The sequence below is a fragment of the Apteryx rowi genome, unplaced genomic scaffold, assembly GCF_003343035.1.
Source record: "Apteryx rowi isolate R43461 unplaced genomic scaffold, aptRow1 scaffold_172, whole genome shotgun sequence".
NCBI classification, from domain to species: Eukaryota; Metazoa; Chordata; class Aves; order Apterygiformes; family Apterygidae; genus Apteryx; species Apteryx rowi.
Window position 1 is genome coordinate 1,191,286 of NW_020447997.1, and position 19,039 is coordinate 1,210,324.

At 37.6% G+C, this 19,039-nt stretch overlaps 1 protein-coding gene across 9 annotated transcripts in view; it reads left to right on the plus strand.

The window, feature by feature from the left end:
- TCF12 (transcription factor 12) overlaps positions 1 to 19,039 on the plus strand; it is a 183,158-nt gene that overhangs the window by 121,940 nt on the left and 42,179 nt on the right. For all 9 annotated transcript variants that reach the window (XM_026060890.1, XM_026060891.1, XM_026060896.1 and 6 more), the window contains 2 exons: positions 4,255 to 4,390; positions 7,547 to 7,599. In XM_026060890.1, coding sequence (XP_025916675.1) covers positions 4,255 to 4,390; positions 7,547 to 7,599 — 189 coding nt within the window. The remainder of the gene's footprint in view (positions 1 to 4,254; positions 4,391 to 7,546; positions 7,600 to 19,039) is intronic.

A 19,039-nucleotide genomic window follows, 5' to 3' on the forward strand; every position in this document is an offset into this window, starting at 1 on the left:
TAGGTGACTCCCATGCATCTCATTTTTCTGAGACTTTTTTTTTTTTTTCCTTGCAGAGGCACCCCTTTGAAACACCTGTCTGGACTGTAGAAGCCTTAATTTTGGGGGGTCAGGTCATACCATTTTGCCTTAGGCTGTCGAAACTCTTTCCTGGTTTTGCTGAAAGGGATACATTTTAGAAGTAATGCAGTTAAGTTTACTTCTTTTCTCCATTCCAGCCTCTTTGGAACTAAGCTGCTTGTGTTCTTATTTGAGTGGAATAAAAGCTTTTTTAGGCTAGTGTTTGAACACAAATTCCCTAGGGGAAATACTGCTTTAAATAATTTTTTGTTTATTTTGAAGCTGGGTTTATGTCTTATAAAATCCAGAGAGGCACATTTGTAAGGGTGATGTGTGTCTATCTGTAGCAGTAATTTGGGAGTGGCTGATGGTCAGGAGAAGAACCAGTCATTGATTATTCGCCCGTAATTGGGTCCGTGGCGCGCAGATGCGGTTCCCAGCGCGAGCCCGGCCACGTTCCACGGAGAGCGCTGCACACTGAGCTGTGCCAGAGGAGCGCTGCCGCAACGGAGCCTCGGGCTGTCGGGCAAAGACACTTGGTGCTGATAACACAAAGCTCTTTTGCTACTCATTGAATCCTCAGTGGTATTTTTGTATTCCTTTCTTTATCAGATGCCCTTAGGAAAAGATCAGTCCCAATCAATATTGCTTCTCAATTGGTTCAGACAGGCAGAAAAATCAATAAGATGAACTAATGACATCTATTTTTATTTTATTTTGGAACACTGAAGAACAATTATAAAATTTTAAACAGACTTACTGTGTATACCTTGTTTGATTGTGGCAACAGCAGAAGGGTTTTGTTGAATAAAAAATTTCTAGCCAAATACTATATAGATCAGTAAACTTTTTTAGAGTAGGTTGTACAGTTTGAGGGTTTTCAGGTGTGTATTCTATTACTTTTCCACTGTGCTTCTAAATTTCAGTTCTGTGAGCAGACCCTGCTAGTTATTATGGTGCATCATTGCTGGAGTCACCGAGTCAGGTAGCTGCACCAGCTCACATAAAAGGATGAGTTTGTTTTTGTTTTAGTTTACTTGTGAAGAATTAATTTTCAATGCATCAACACTTAGTTCCTGTTCTTGCAGCAGTCATATTGCTTTGAAATACGGGGTCCAATGAAAATGTCAGGAACTGGAATACTTAAGAGGATGAAAGCAAGAATGGCAAATACCATTAGGTAAAGGTTGGAGGTTAACTTTGGAAAAGATATAGATATCTGTCTTTTGGAATGGCTTGGTGGAAGTGTTTTGTCTCCTCCTCCCACACCCCCATGAGTAGTGGAGCTGAAAATCCTTCTACCTCTTTTTAGATGTCTGTATGGATCCCTTTGCATTTCCAAAATCACTGCTAGTGCTCAGAAGGAGATGCTGTTGGGGAAGTTCTTTAATGTGACTGGGATGTTATTTCTAGTGCTGTTTAGCAGCTGTTGTGAGTAAGCAGGGTGGACAGACTGGAAGACCTCTAGAGGTCACTTCCCACCTCCGCTCTTCTCTGCGTGGCACCTTGCTTCTGCTGCTTGAAATAATAACTATCACAATGCTTCTTTCCCTTCCCCAAGGGCCGTGTGAAGAAATTTTCCTTCAGTTCTGTATATTCTTGGGCCAGAGGCCGAGTTTTACCTTTTGATTAAATTTTGGGATAAGTACAGAATTAGTTTCATTTATTGGTTTAGAAGAGCTGATTTTCACATGTAAAATACTGTCCAGTTTTCTTGTACGCTGTTCACCACCAAAACTAATAATGGTTCAAGTAGCATCTGTGCTAAATTCAGATTTATACTATGTAATGCCAGATAGTCTAATAATCGTAACGTATTCTCCAAAACAGTAAGCTCTTCTCAATTGTTTGTCAAAGGCAAAATGAGCAAATCTTAAAGCCTGATCTACAGGCAGATTTCCCACATACTTGCTGTTTACTTTGTTTAAAGATCACCTGACTCCTTATAAGGGTATCTAATTTCAGTATGAGTTTTATATTAACAATGCAGACTTAAAGATTATTTCATCATAAGATTGTTTTAGTTTACTTGTGAAGAATTAATTTTCAATGCATCAACACTTAGTTCCTGTTCTTGCAGCAGTCATATTGCTTTGAAATACGGGGTCCAATGAAAATGTCAGGAACTGGAATACTTAAGAGGATGAAAGCAAGAATGGCAAGGATGAAGAATTTGAGTTGATGGGAAACTTTTTATTCTTATGCCTAATGTTTATCACTATTATCTTTGATGTTCTTCAGACTGTGTCATAGATCTGTAACAAATACTTAACACTTCTTGGCCTCCAAAAATGGAAAATGAAACTTGTTATTCCTTAAGTTTGTAACAGGATGACTCTTTCACTCTCTACTCTTTTCAATTAAAATATAAGATTTTAGGCTTAGTCATCAGTCAAGTAACAGATACACATTTTGATACTGATATGATGCAAATGTATTTCTCAGGGAAAAGGCACTTGTTTATTGCTTATTTTGTATATAGTCTCTAATTTTATATATAAACTCTGGATCTCTTGCTAATCCCAGAGTCTTGCAAGTTAAAAAGTTTTTAGGATCTTAGTGAGAGCCATGTGGTGAGATAAAGCCTCATCTTTCAGGAGTCGTCACAGAAAAAATTAAAAATGGTGTTGATAACTTCAAAATAGCAAATACACAAAAATATAATTCTTGAAAATGAAACAAGTGAAGGGCTCCTGATGGTGTATAGAGTAGAATATATAGATAACACCAAAAGAACCAGCTTGAATGATATAATTCAATCCAAAAAATGCATGCACATATTTACAAATCAGGGTATTTAGGCCTCAATGGGAAAGGTGAGGAGGCCCAGGAGCACCGGTGCCTGCAGATATTGCAGGGGCTGCTGTGGCTCCAGCAAGCAACAGCACGTGGGCACCTCCGCAACCGTGGGAGCGCGAGAGCTCTTCGCTGGTGGGCGGTTTCAGCGGAGGGGGCGAGTCGGCCTGAGAACCAGGGGTCTGAAAGGAGACGCCTCCCGCTTTGCAGTTTCGGTATGGCATAGATGTTAATCCAGTCAGCAGTTTCATCGTCTTGCATGTCAATGATCAGGTAATGTCAGCACAGTTTGAACGCAGGCAAGCGTAGCGGTTGTCCTGCCACCCAACAGCTGTATGCTTTACCTCCGCGATGCCGATTGCTGTCCCGGGCTTGTAAATTATAACAGGATGCCTGCACCCACTGCTGACTTAGTATGAAGAAATGATGATCAAATCAAGTCACTTGTCTCTGAATGGTAGCTGGTTCCATGTTGACCTTTAAACGCTGTTTTCGTAGATAGTATAAGCAAAGTGCCTTGTACTGTGCGTAAGGCAGAGTGGACTATTGCTGTATGAGCAAAGCTGTGTGAAGCATCCAGTGCTGATGCTTGGTAGCACTGTGCTTTCTTTACAAACAGTTCTGTGGGTTTCTCTCCAAGTTTGTTTTTTCCCAGACTAAAACAAGGTTAAGCATGGTACAAACCATGAAAAAAACCAAAGTTCTCATAGATTGCTAACATTCATTTAATTTTCATAAAAGAAATCCAAATATTGAGGCCAAACAATATATTGTGCATGTTTTAACTGTTTAGTATGTGTTTGTATCCACTGCATGAAAAAGGAAGAAAAGGGTTCAACTACATTGTTGGTTTGAAGGTTTTAAAATGTCATATTTGTTGCATTCTGTGCTTTAATCTAATCTTTATCTCTTGTGTCTGTGTTTAAGAATGATCTTTGGGACAATTATACCATATTTTTATGAATGTAATATAAGTCTGGCTTTTTAAGTATGTGCTAAAACCTTATGTCACACTATAAACTCCTAGCAGTTTTTTTATCAATTCTATTTATAATGTATAATGGACGCAGTGTTACATTGCAAACTAAACAAAGTATTTTGATTTTTGTTTATAGTTTGAGTATGAATTGATTCATTCAGACCTTTTAAACACAAATGGTTATGTTTTTGGGAGGCTTACAGCCAAACTTGCTCTACCTTTCTAAATCATGCTATAGTATATTCTGTGAATGTTAATTTTTACAAGTCAACATTGTTTTTTGAACTCCAAGACCTTTACTGAAAACCCAATAAATGGCTCTAACTGCTAAGAGCAGTACATGCAAATAATAGTTTATTAACATGGAATATTAACAGTTTAGTTTTATAGAGCTTAAATTTACTTTATATATTTTGCAGTCTAGTCTGCTTCGGTCAGATATGGGGCTTGGAAGTCCAGGTCAGCTGTCATCCTCAGGAAAACCTGGAACACCCTACTACCCGTTCTCTGGCACAAATCAGCGCCGAAGACCACTTCATGACTCACCAGCTCTTGGTCAGTAACACAGACAGTTTTTAAACTTTAATTCGTGGTGTGTTTCTGCAGACTTTGTTATTTTTCTTGGCAACTCATTTTATACAACTGAAATTGCTCTGCACTGAGCAATTCAAATTACAGCAAGCAGCTATGTAAGAGCTAAACCAGAGTTATTAAAATTTTGGTCCTAACACTAGTTTTGGGTTCAACACTGATCAGTATTGCTTATAAAACAAGAAACTCCAATAAACCCCTTAATTGCAAAAGCAATAATGACAGATGGATAGGAGTTGATGACCAGCTGAGTGCCCTTAACCCATGCCATCATTAACTCCTGGAAATGCCTGACCTTGAGGTCATTAGCATTATTTAGCAGGGAAAAGGCACAAAGGGGAAACAATTATCCTTTTATATGCTAAAAGTTACTTTGTTCGGGGTAATATATAGTTCATTATAATTGGTTCAACATGCCTTTAAAGTTTGTAGCAATTGAAGACTAGTAGATTAACCTAAAATAAAACTACCTCGCAAAATATGCAAGCAGGAACTTGCTTTAAAATTGTCACAATATCATAACAGTATTTATTTTTATTCTGGATATGCTTAGAGAGAGAAATGGAGTCTTACTTTTCAGTTTCAGTCACTAGTAATATTTGATGGCTCTAAAGACTTTCTATTGAGTTAGGGAATCAAAAATGAGGCAGCTGTTTAATTGTTTATGTTCTAATAGTATCCCAAATAATTGGACATGAAAGTTTTAATTCTTTTTCTAGCACCAGAAGAGAGACTGTAACCTGATATTCCAGTTTAAAAGCTACCATAATTCAATGTTACTATTTTACATCACTGGGTTGCTCAAATTCTGTTTATTTTTGAATGTTCCTCATTCTGTATAGCACTTCTCTTCCATATTAAATTTTTCCTTGTTAGAACTGTATAACTGAAACCATAGATTTCATCAAATGCAAATTGTTTCCTGAAGTAACTTCAGTATTAACTAGAGATTGTAAACTCCTGGAACATTAAATAGTCCTGAACATGCTTGAAATTGTTTTTCAAATCTTTATTGATAGAAATACCACTTTAGAATTATGTATATATATTATTGTATATTACATATATATGTGTGTTTGTATGTTTAAAAATATTGTTTTCATATACCTTTTTTAACCTGTTGCCAAGACAACTGTCATTTAATTCTGGAGTTGTCTTTACAAATATTTTTGAAAGTATTCATGCTTCTTAGGATGTGAGAATTCAGTGAAGTTCTTCATATCTGTTCAGAAGAGGAAGAATCTGAGCAAAGATCAGTGAAATATTTTGTTTGCCAGCAGGAAGAATGTTTGGAGTTTAATAGAAAAGACTTGCCTTTTTTTTTGTGTGTGTGTGTGTTTTGGCCCCATTGAATTGCTTTTAGTGGGAAACTACTATAATAGTAACTTGCCAGGGTTTTGAGTAGCAGACTGCCTGTTACAACGTTACTTTCAATGCTGGACAGGGAGAGTGATATTGGCAGGGACAGAAAGGCTGAAGAAATGTGTGACACAGGCTTTAAGGGAGAATCCCAAACCAGACTGTCTGATTTCTACTAATTGAATACTTGGTTAAGGTACAGTTTCTTATGGAAAACTATACAGAGTTTGGTGGATTTGCCTGTTTTTAAATAGAAAAAATTAAGTGAAGTGGGGTGTTTTCAGAGAAGTTGTGCTCCCCTTTATTTTTTTATTTGAAAGGGAAATTCAAGGGGTCTAAGCTCTCCAAGCCACTAACAGCACAGTGTTTCTCTTTCTGTCATGGCTGAATCCGGAGGACTGTAACCCTGGATGTGGGCAGGTAGCGGGTGCGCACGTATGGAAAGATCTGTCTGGAATTTCAGGGAAAAAAGCAGTATACTGCTATCTCGAGCCTTGTTTCCAATGACTTGAGAAAGTATGTTCAATTTTTTTTTTTTTTTTTTTTAGTGGACTAGTTAGACATTACTAAGCTGCTAAGAATTTAAAGCAAAGCTGAATTATGTCAGTTTTATCCCTGAGAAGGAGTTGCCTATCCAGGATTTTAGCAAACTCTCTTTAAATTCCCCACTGAAGAATGTTCAATCAAATCAGCCAATGTTGCCTTCTAGGTCACACATTGAGTGCAGTGTAAATCTCTCTTAAAATCCAAAAAATCCTTTTATTTTCTATTCAAACATACCATATGGAATGAACAGAGTGAAGATATCCAGAGGATATTTCCACCTGCAGTTTCTTGCCCTTATTACACAGGGGAAGGAGTAATTAATTTTTATCTTTTCATATCTTACACTAAAATTGTGATTATACATTCTGAACAAAAATGGAAAATTAGAAGTTCTGTATTTTAATTGAAGACTCAATCAGTCAACTGTAGAAATGATAATATTGCCAGATATTTATTGGTCTCCAGAACATCAGTAAACTCCTAATTTGCATGCATGCTATCCAGATGGATTTTATTGGAAGCCGACTAAACTGGTTCAGATTTTTGATTTAAGTAGTGATACTGGCTGCCCGCATTTGTGGTGTGAAGGTAATTATTGGTAGAAAGAAGCAGATATCGTATTTCTAACTTTCCTATTACATGAAAAATTGAGTTGTGTTATCTTTATGACTTATGAAAAGTAATTAGTTTATTGGATTTGCTGTTATTTGTAGCTTTGGTATTGCCTAAACCGTGTAGAATTTTACATGATGTTACTATTTTTAGAGTATAAATCACTTTAATGTGTCATAAATTTGTCTTTGACAGTTCTGTCATTACTCTAAGCTGCAGAAAGGGAAAGCATCTCTGTCGATAATCATTCGTTTTTCCTCCCTATGTATCTCAAAATCTTTGTTTCTTAGTGAATGTATAATGGCATCAGTGTTCCCTGCGGTGTTAGTGTTCTTAGGAATAACTGTTTTCCTCATGGAAAGAATCAAAAGTAATTATTTAACGAAGCTTTATTTTAGACAAGGACATCAGTGCGTTACATATTTAAACACCTACTTGTATTGACGTTAAAGACAAATTTCATTGGTGCAGAATGAAAAATGCATGAAATCAGAAAACAGGAAATCCATTGTGGAAAGAAAATAACTGTATAGGGGAGCTATTCATTCTTTTTCATCTGTAAGACAGCATGCTTGATGAAATGTGTTGTTTTTCTGTGCGCAGATCCTTTACAGACAAAGAAAGTAAGAAAGGTGCCCCCCGGTTTGCCTTCTTCTGTAAGTACTGAAATTTTTACTTGTACTAAACAAATTAGGCTCAAACCATGTTTTGCTTACCTGCCATACAAACCGTTTAACTTACTGTTAGGAAGGCTGTCTACTGGACATGAACAGCTAGGCCAGGTAATTGGGAGTGGTTCCTGAGGACTAAATACACATTTGATGTGTAATTTTTAGATTTCATAGCAGTGATTTGTAGCTTGCTCATATGCTCTTACCCACTTGTCCCTGTCATTTGAATTCCTCTCTTGGGAAGAGAGCTGGGCCAGGAGCTGTCAAAGAAGATCTCCTGTACAGGTCTTTTGATGTTTAATTAGTCATTATGTTGCTGAACAGGAGGACAGACAGAGATTAATAGCTGAGAATCTTAGAAATTTACATTTGTAATAATCCCAGTGGAGCTGAAGACATTAAGATTCGGAGGACATGTACAGCTCAGCTTGCCTCAGTAGGACTGAGGTTATTAATATGCATAAATCACCGAGTCAGATGTTCATTGTGAAGCCCTGGTGGATTTTAAAGCCTTCATTAAGCCTTTCCTAACTTCAGCCTAGCATCAGGAAAGCTTTCAAGCAACTAGTTTGTTGATCCCTCTTTGCTTGAAAATTTATCCTTCGAGAATAAAGGGCTTTGATGAAAAAGGTTGGAAGGGTTTTGGTGGAAAAATCATTAATGGCTGTGATAATCTAATGCTACAGGGGTGTTTTGTGGCATTAAATATGCTTTATTCTTAAAAGGAAGAAAATTGTTTATAAATGAATCTGCATTTAAAAATCCACCTGAAGTGAAAAATCCCCAGCGAGGCGAGGGACAGAATGATTTTTCTCCCTGCGCGGCGCGGCGCAGCGCGGCGCAAAGCGGCGGGGAGGGGGAAGCGCCGCTGCCTTGCGGGGTACATCTCTTTGTTGTGTAAATGGATGTTGGGCTTTTATTTGGCAGTACTTAACACATGGGCGCAGGTGCACTTGGATGAGTCATAACTCAAAGCCGGATAGGCTGAATAGAGCGTACTGCACAGGCAACTGTAATATAGAGGGAGCAAAATGGGTCTGATCTTTTTATTCTGTATTAAGCCTGAAGTATGGATGGTGTCTCCTAGTCCTTGCATCTCCCCCCTTCTCTCCTCCCTCTCTTTCCCCTCACCCTCCCCCTGCTCCCTGTGATATATACAGAAACCTGAATCTGAAATCCTGTTTTAACCATACTTCCAGATGGAGCTGCGACAGCGTCTAGATAGCCCGGGGCAGCTGTGCTCTGAACCTGCAGCCTACCTGGAAGCCAGGATTGCAGCTGCAGGCACTCTTAAAAGCTTTTGCTTGCATAAGCACTTGGGCCCCACTAGAGGCTGAATAGCTGCTTGATAAACAAAATGAACACAATGCCTCAAATCATTATTCCCGAGGCCAGGAATATTCTTCTTCTTTTTTTTTTCCCTTTCTTTTTTTTCCCCCTTCAGCAGCAGCTAAAAATAGTTTGGCAATTTACATTTTAACAGTTGTGTGTTATGTAGGGTGGCTTTACAGTCTAGCAGATGATTTCTGCTAGATTAACAAAAATATATTTAAAATGTCAGAGAAGCTGAAACACATAGCAGTGCAATTTTCATGTAATTTATTACTGTAATTCTAGGAGAGTAATAAAACTTACATTACATCTTTAATATTTAGTAGCATTAGCCAGGTAAAGAGATCATTTTAGTTGAATGAAAAATTTATCTCATTTCTCTTAGTAGGCATTAATTTTAAGAAGCAGTATTTTTCTAATGTTTTACATTTAATTATTCTTCTGAATGAAGAGTGAAGACAAAATGCTGATTAATTTTTTTTATTAAACACTGTACCAATCTCAGTAATAAAGTGCTGTTACTGTGAATAATCAATGATTGCTATGATGCATTTTTAAAGTACTGTTTCTCTGTATTTAAATGCTTTCAGTCCTGAGTAGAGCCTTGAACTGAGATGACAGATTACCAAAAAAAAAGTCATGAGAGATGCGCTCTGTTTGGAACGTGATACAAAACTAAATATTACTGAGCATCCTAGGAAATTTAAATTGAGCAGATAATTTTTTAAGTGTTTTCTTTACTTATTTTAAAAATACCTTGATAAAAGGTCAAATTGTATTATGGCAAAGATAAAAATTGATCTAGCTGGTTTAATTATAACATAGAAAGTCACAAGAAAGGTAATAAAGGTTAAATAACATACAAATCTGATTTTTTTTAATTTTTTAGTTTTATCCTGGAAGCTTTTTTACAATTTTTTTTGTTAGTATAGGGCTCCCATATCAACGGATGCTCTATAGTAATTGATTTTCCTAGGTAATTGTAATTTAACAATGTATATATATTTTTTAAGATATAAGGATTTTTTTAGAAAACTATCTTCCTCTAGTTTTTATCCTTTTCCCTTGGATATGTCTGATATTTTCCAAAATTGCTTGTTTTGATATTTACCTTTCCACTTGTGTTTTTTCAGGGCCTAAAGTAAAAACAGTTATATAGAAAAATGCTAACAAATTCTTTAGTTATTTTTGGAATGCAACTGGGAATCTGAACTTGTCCTTTTGCTGTAAAAATAAAATGTTCAGATTTTATTTGTGGAAATGCACCAGGCAAATGTATTCTTAAGTTCTCCTAACTTTTCTAAGCAGCAAGTCGTTGCCACCAAAGCTTTTAAATGTTAACATGCAAGCATTTAAGTTGAACTATAACTAAACTACTAAATCTAAAGCTCTGTAGGGAGGATAAAAACTAAACATCAACTGTTTATTTCTTCTTACTGTTAACTCAAGCCAGGCTTGAATGAACAAAATGATATCTGTGCAGTTTATATTACAATAACAGGGAAAAAAACCTGTTTCATGACAGCTACCTTATCATTCGAGATTTGAAACTCTTGTGGTATTTCTGAGAATTTCTCTGATTGTAGGAGTTACCTTAACTGAGCCAAGAAACAGCAATGACATCATGTGACTTGAAATCAGTCGCACCTAATTGGCGAAGCACAAACTGTGCAGCGCGTAGAGCCAGTATTTTTGAAGAACTGCTCGAGCTGCAGAGGGAGAGGGAAGAAGAGCAGAGCTCAGCGGAAGGTGTGCCGGGAGGCTGCAGGCTCCTTACAGACATGCCAGGAGCACCAGCATGATACGCACTTTCTACATGTGTAGTCAGGAAATATTTCATACAGAGTATTTATGATTAGTATCATGATCAGTAGTTATCATGCAGTGATAATTCTAAGACAAATCCTGTAAATATCTATGATCATTCTTTTGTCATTTAATTGGTCTCATATCAACTAAGAAATAACCTGAAATACATGGTGTATGTTGCTGCCTATTACAGAAAATGAGCTGTGGCACACAGGCACAAATATCTGTTTGTTTTCTGTGTAGTGCCATTTCTAATAACTATGTTGAGATGCAGAATATTTTTGACTTTCCATAGCACTTGAGGCTATCAGTTAATATTCAACTTTAGATTGCCAGTTATTTAATAAGAGATTGTCAAATGAACGCTTTCTAATAGCAGAGATCTGTTTCTAAATTCGAACTCAGAAGAATTTAGCAAAACATTTAAGACAATATATAGCTTGATTATAGGGATTTCTCATATATCACCCTCTACATATGGCATACATATTCTGCATGTGCTAATTTTTTGCAGGAATTCTTTACCAACAAAAGCTAGTAAAAGGTTGGTTTGCATGCATGGAATTACCTCCCAAATACTACAGGCATTTTTTGTATCATGTTAGTTTTTAAGAGTGAGCTTGAGAAATATGTTGAAAGAGATGTCTTAAGATACCAATGGGGCCTGAAAGTATCGGAAGGAAAATAATGGATCTTACTCCCTTTTGTGCTCCCTCCTTCCTCCACCCCTCCCCAAGCAGCAAGAGGAGATTATTTGAAGTGGGGAAATGGTCCAGACTTCAGGATGTTTATCTGAAGCCCAGTTTTTGAGACATTATTAATTAGGTTGTATTAAAAATAATATAACATTCAGCAAGGTGAGTAGACTTTTAGAGGATTATCCTCAATATTTCAATGTGTATTGAAGTAGCCTGGTGCAAAGCAACATCCGCAGAGTAATCTGACAAAGTCCATGGTTCTCCTCGGAAACACATGTCTGAGTGAAACCATGGGAGCGTTCTGGGGAGTTATGTTGTGTGATGTTTAACTGACTTCATGGTGGGATTTTTTTGCAAGATTTGTTTCATTTGTGTCCTAAGTACTCTTTACACTGGTTGGAGATGGTGTCAAAATATACAAGGCAGTGTTTAGCGTTTGTGCGGAGCCGTTTGGAACTGTCTCATGCAGTCAAGCGATACTCTTCAACTGTCATTCATGTCTTCGGTATTTAACACTCGCAAAGACAGTAGTAGCTCATCTGCTCCTTGTCTTTGATCCTGTGTTCTGTTTTGTAAGACAATTTTAAATAATGAAAGCAGGCAAACAAATCTGTATGGATAATGTAACACAGAACTTGTGATTTCGTGGTTGTGATTCACGGTCTCTCTTCTCCCGTACTTCTGCTGCTTTGCTGTATTCTTATTTTTTGGCCTGATTCAAAGGGCAGCGTCTTTAGGGAAGGGGCTTGCCCGCTGCTGCTCATCTGTGATGTGGAACAAAAATCAAATATATAAAACCGAGCTCTAAGTAATGTTACAAATTAAGTATTTCTTTGAGACTTTACAGTCCTCTAAGAAATGGTTGTTTCCATTATCAAGCATTTTCTTAAATCATTTTGTTAGGACCTGCTCTTCTGGTTATATTATTTTCAATTTTGGCTTTGTTTGAAATTGATCTGAAAACAGCAGTAACTTGAAATTATAACATCTCATCTTCTTTGCTATGGGAGAAATCAAAAGTGTTTAGCTGTCATTAAGCAGCTAAGCAATTCATGGCAAAGTCCTGCCGTGAGAGCTCAGGCAGAGTTCGCACTGAATCAGGGTGAAGGTCCTTAAGTAACCATCTCTTAACAGTGCGGTTTTGGTTGCTATCAGATCACTTGTCCAAACTATCTGTCCTGGCATCTGACTGCAGCAGAGTGTTGTGAAGCTGCTTAGGTCAGAGATCTGCTCTGTGGAAAGCCTTCATAGATAGATTTTAAAAAAAATTTTTTTAATGCCAAATTATACCTCTCAAGTTTGAATTTGTTGGTGTTAATATTAACTTTAATGTTGCTTCTTTTTAAACTTTCACAATATATCAAAATGAGCATGTTAGATGCTCTTAACTTGAGTGGAGGTCTGTATAGAAGAATCTTAAATCTGTGCATAGTTCTAAAATTGCTATCTGAAAAAATAACACGATCAAATTGCAACTTGTGTAATTTCACAGAGACTTTATATGGAACTGCTGCAACTTCTGCTTTACCTCAAAGATAATGCGTCCGTTACCATAAATTAATGTAGTATTTTATAACAGATAAGGATAAAAGCTTTTTTGAAGGCTGTTTCTTAATATCTTTTGCTTGGTAGTACTTGTAGTCCTGGTGGGAAGGCTTTCAGAGCCCCTGAAGTCAGCTGGGGAAGTAAGCGGCAGCCTCCTGTTGTTAGGCTGCCGCGTGTTGTCCCGTTCAACTGAGGTGCCTCCTTGCGCTTGCTTGATCAGTGCGAATGCTGGGCAGGTTGCTGTGGCTGGGACCATGCAGTCCATCATCAATGGGCAATATAAAAATTATATACATATATATGTTTATATATTTAAGGAATGGTGCTGAAAATAAAGCACTATATCATCTTCAAAAAAAAATTACAGATGAAGATGTTAATTTACACACACACACTAAAAATTGAATTAAATTACATACTGCTTTAGCGCCACCGAATTTGTTGGGAAGTCAAGACCTGTAAAGAAAACAGGCTGTACAGTCTTGGGAATTTAGTTACAGGATTTAGATTTAGATGCAGGGAAATACTAGTTGGATTCCTACCTGTGGATGACAGAAGGATTGTTTTGCTTTTGGTCGATCGTTCAGCTTCATTTGCAAAAGAATTTTTCCAAGCAGCAAGTTGGAGTACAAAAGCAAGGGGGAAATGCAGAGAAAAGGTATGCCGAGGCACAACTAGCTACCTGCACTTTGATATACAATCTTCTAAAGCTTGTTGGATGCTGAATTATTTAACAAATTCAAAAAGTGTGTGTGTGTGCGCACACCTGTGCGTGTGCCAACGTATTCGTATGGATTCAGATTTTGACTATGGAGCCACCTACAGGGAGACGATATAAGTGCAGCTGTAGCTGCGTGTTCCCTGTTTGGGGAGACAGGAAGTGCAAAATATGCTGTACTTCAGTAAGGAAATAAAAGTTAAATGATACTAAAGTTGGACCAGCAGAGGGACCCCTCAATCACTTTCTAATTTTGCAAATAAATTTTCTTGGCCATATTGAATTGATGTGAAAAGACTTGTAATTCAAGTACTCTTTTACAAGCTTCACAAACAGAAGCAATCATTTTGGAAAGCTGTAAAGTTCTCTTAAAGTCTAATCACATTTTCATATTGGCCAGGTTTTTATCACATTTTAGGCTGGTGATTATTGGGCTTCTGGTGGCATAAGTTATTTTCTCAGGATAGTAAATCTTTACTTTTTAGTTAAGAGCTTCATACAGAGGTTTTCAAAATTTTAATATTTTCAGCACAATAATGAAACTTTCTGAATTTGAAAAATATTAATGTGTTACCTCTCAAAGTGGTATTTGAAAAGTTTTGAAACCAAAGTTTAAAAATGACTTCAAATAAATAGTTTTGAGTTTTATTCTGAAGATGGTAGATAACGCTACTTTTTTTTCCTTTTTCCTCATTTTTCCATTCTAGTAAAACTTATATATAAAAATAAAATCAACTAAAATTCGATATTATTTGGAGAACTACTGCTTTCTACTAGCATTACTAGCTTTCTAACTATAGTTGCCTATTTAAAAGTATACTCTATTTTTCATTTCCAGTCACACATGACAGATTCAAATTTTTATTAAAAAACAAACCTTAATGTTGCCAGGTAAAAATAATGGATGGTGTTTGATAATAATCACACTTGTATTTGGTTTTTTTTCTGCCCCTTAAAACTCTTCCCTCTGGTTATAGCAACACAAATGTAAAACGTGAAGTTAAAGCCAAGCCTGCTGAACAGGGAAGCTGCAGAGCTGCTGACTGCTGCATAGTTAAGCAGACTGGTTTGCTTCAGACTTCTGTTTGCGATCTTTTTTTTCCTCTAAAAAGTTACTTGGTTGTTTAAAATTGCCTTCCATAAAGTTAGTCTGTTCTGTCTTTTTGCTGGACAGTTCACTTAGTGGCTGGTTAGGGATGGAAGGGTGCACTACTGTCAGGGTTTTGACCAAAATAGCATCTGCCTAACTGATGGAGTAAATGCAGGGCTATGTAATAAACACTGTTTTCCACTCAGAACAGCTAGATTTGATTCTTAAGGCTTGAAAGCAAGTCTGTTTCCATGGCTACGTTATGTGTGATTTAGACTACTTCAGCAATGATCCTACCTCTGGCCTTGTTCTAGTTAATCATCATAAACTTTTGATTTTAAAGTAAGTTATGCTGGGAGTTGTAAGACTCCTAGAAGTTATTTCAGAACTGTTGCAACAGAAGTAGCTCAATCAAGTTACTGTATATTTTTTTAATTAGCAACAGGTTGCTCTGTAATCAGACTAATTTTCTATGAATTTGTGTCCTTCATCCTCTAGGCGCCATCCCTGCCTTTATTTCAGTGGGGCATCAGTTGGGGTCTGTGTCCTCTGTTCAGGTGCCAGTTTTCTTAAAACTGGTGAGAACTGGGTCATTTTGCAAGGTCTGTTCCTCTTTCCAGTAGGGCTGAAGTGGATGAGGAGGCTTCGGCAGGGCAGCACATGCAGGCCGCGAGGGCAGCTGCCCGGCCTCCCTCCCTTCGTAGGGAAGCGGGGCAGCTGAGCCCCGAGGACATGAAACGGAGATTAGTAAGGAGAAAAGAATTGGGATCCCCAACAATAGCAGGTCTGGGGGTGTATTAAGATACCATTTTTCAGAAGGGCTTAAGCAGAGGCTCCGTGGGACATTTGTGTGTTCTGTCTAGCTGTGACCGTGGCTGGTGAGAAAGGAACTCTGCGTTTTGGTTGCAGATAATTCATTGTAAAAGTGTTGCCTCTCGTTGTGTTTGAAAAGGTCCATTTACAATAATAACTGTGATAAAAAGCAGTAAGCTTGTTAAGGTAGTGTGATATTTTAATTTTATTGTGCAATATATTTGGCCAGGGATGGCTCTTGTCTGTGGAGATACTAGCATGCCTAAGTATCCCTTACATAGCAGGAGGATAATTTTCAGTGATCTATATGATCTCAGAAAGGGTGTATATTTTATATTAATTCAAGTGATGGGTTATATTTGCTTATTGTGTTTTTGTTTTGTGGCTCTGACAAGTTGGACAAAAATGTATTTGACATAAAAGCTTGTGTTTTTAGAGAGAATATGTAGTTCGTATAAAAGATCTCTAGTCTGAAAATGATCTTTGAAAATATTCTTATACAGGTGGTTTGGTTTATTATTAGGTCAGTATTTCACTTTGCATCAGATTTCATAATCAATATACTGAAAGAAACAGACAGTTTGTTGTTTTGGACACACACTACAGGGTCATGAGTGGAAACAATTCAGGCTACAAAGTGCATATCAGTTCAGTGCTCCGCTGCTGACGGCATGTCTGTCTGAAATCAAGTTTAAAAAATTGGCCCTGTCTCCAGCTGACTTGTTTTGTCAGGCTGAGTCATGAGATTAACCCTTGACTTGTCACCAAGGAAAACCGGAGTAAACAACTGTATTGAGTACAGTATCACTGATCCAGCTATGATTCATTTCACTGTAACATGATTCTCTTAAGAAAACAAATTTCAGAGCAGCTGTTGCTCAGCTTAAAGGGGGATTAAAAAAATTGCAACCAGAAAACAAAAAACTTTCTTTGGACTTCAGAAGTATTTGGAGTAGTTATCTGGTAGGACTTCCTGCACATATGGAATTATTAGCAACAACATCACTGATTAAGTTTTTGTGCGTTTTTTCAAATTATTCCATTTTTTTTACCTATTTTTCATCCATTCTGGTCAAAGTAACCTTCTGTGGGGTGAAGTTTGATATGCTTGATAGAATTATGACTTGATCCTGTAAGTTTAACAAACTTTGCAAATGTACTGTGAGAAACAGTATTTTAATACAGTATGTGTAAAGCAGATACAATGATAAATTCCCTATATGGTACACTAAGATGTTATTCCCATTAATGGAGTTGAGAGTAGGACAACTAATTCCCTTTTCAGTGAAATGAAATTGATGTCCTTTTGATTTGTTGGGAGGTAATTCAGGACCAAATTCATTTATCAAATCGTTATGGAGGTACCTGTCTTTAGGCTAGTTTGTCTACAGATGTAGACAGCATTTGCAGTGGCTTCATTCAGTCATATTGATTTATTATTGTTGTGTTACCTGCATGATGGTAAACATCAATGATTTCCTTGTACTGATAAAAGCTGATTTTTTAGTAAATATTCCCAGTTAACGTTATGTATATATTTTTCATTGCAGCTGCTCTTTGCAAGTACGTAATGAGCAGACTGCTGTAAGGAGGAGAAAAGGAAACCCTAATGCTATGTAGCAAAGTCAGGTTTTCACACTGTGCATTTTAACATTTATGAAAGTATTTTTAATACAGTTGCGTACTGCTCTAGTATTTGAGTGGGGGCTTGATCTTGCCCTTCATCCTAAGCACAACCATTTTGAAAACTGAGCATGTGTGCATGGAGGTGCACTAGCAATTACAAATATGTCAATGACAATCCTTACTTTAAAAAACTGAATCTAGTTACTGTGGAAGTATTTTTAATGTTTTGAGTTTCTTGCATGCTTGAATTATTTCAGAAGGAACATTCTCTTATTTCGCCAGCTCTTACGAGCTGAAAGCGCTTTTTTCAGTGTTTGGTTTTGGGTTTTGTTTTTGTTTTTCTCTAAGTTGTACATTAGTCTAAGTGACTGGTTTCAATCTAGCATATGATGCGAAGCGGCGCGTGCAAAGATCTGAAGATCTTTCAGTGTATCTCATCTGTGGACTCCCGAGTGTTAGCGAGAAGATTGAAGGCAGGGCCTTGTTAGCTGTAAATCAAAGCTTCTCACAGATTCTCTGGGGCCTGAAATGGGTCTCTGTGGTCCCTAGGGGAGGAGGGAAGCTGCAAGTCGCTCTGCGGGCCTGGTGTTTTAATAGTCTCAAGTACAGGGATGTTCTTTTCTGCAGCTGCTGCTACATCTTTTGTATTGGTGAACGGTTCAGTTCAGATAGCATTAGCTTCTAAGGCACTGCATAGTTAAACAGTTTTAGATGTATAGCTTTACTTGAAGTAAAAATGCAAATTTTTTCAGTTGGTTTAAACATCAGGATATCTTTGTCAACATGCTCTGACGTTGGAAAACAGCAGTTTTAAATGTCTGTTATTGATTGGAACAGTTCTCTGAAAAAGTGTTTGAGGACAAAAGCGTGAATATTTTGGGTCAATATGTGTATATTGTGTGTACTTACAGATCTTGCAGTAGTTATGTCCTGAGGTAACAGACATCATGCAAAAGACCTACTAAGAGTTTTATCTGATCCTATCATTTCACTATAGTCTGTTACCCTTTCAGATTTTTTCTTTTTAGTTTAAAAGATTTCCAGGACATACAAAGTGTTGGGCAGAATGACCCAAATTTCTGCAGCTTACTTCCTTTCCCTATAAAATGCTGAACTGAACTTTGCCCGTTTTTCCTTATCCTGAAGTATTTTCCTGCTTTTGTGAGGAGGGAGGCAGGGGGAACTCACAGCATTGGCAGTCCACGCAGTCAGAGGTGGAGAAATGATGTTTTGCATTAACCTTTTCTTGCCCGGATCAGAATCCATATCTGACTTACTAGAAACTCTGTTAACAGCCAAGTATATTCATATATAGAGCAGATTTACACTGGGTTAAGAGTCAGTTAATGCCACTGTTCAGTAAAGAATGCAAAAAAGACTTAACAGCCACAGATAATGTGCAAGCACTGAGGGATTTTTGTGCTGCAAGTTGCACTGTGTCACACTGCGTGATACGTTTTTGTGAAGCACTGATGTTTTATTTTCCTTCTCTGGTCCTCCGTTTCTTACACAGGCACAGAAAAGTGCTGGGTTTTGCCTTTTTTCGTACAAAAATGCATTATCTATGCAGGGGCAGCTGGGCTCGTGCTTTCACCGACGGTCATACTTTGTATATTGTATCTTAAAGATAAATTTCGGGCGATTCCATAAAATGGAAGTGCTTATGCTCGACACGGGCGGTGTTTCTGAGCGAGCACCGGCTCGGTGCGCTCCCTTTGTTCTGCCCCGGCACCCGCTTCCCTGTCCGCGAGGGACCCGCGGCCTGGCGCCACGCGGCGCCGGGCCGCGGCCGGG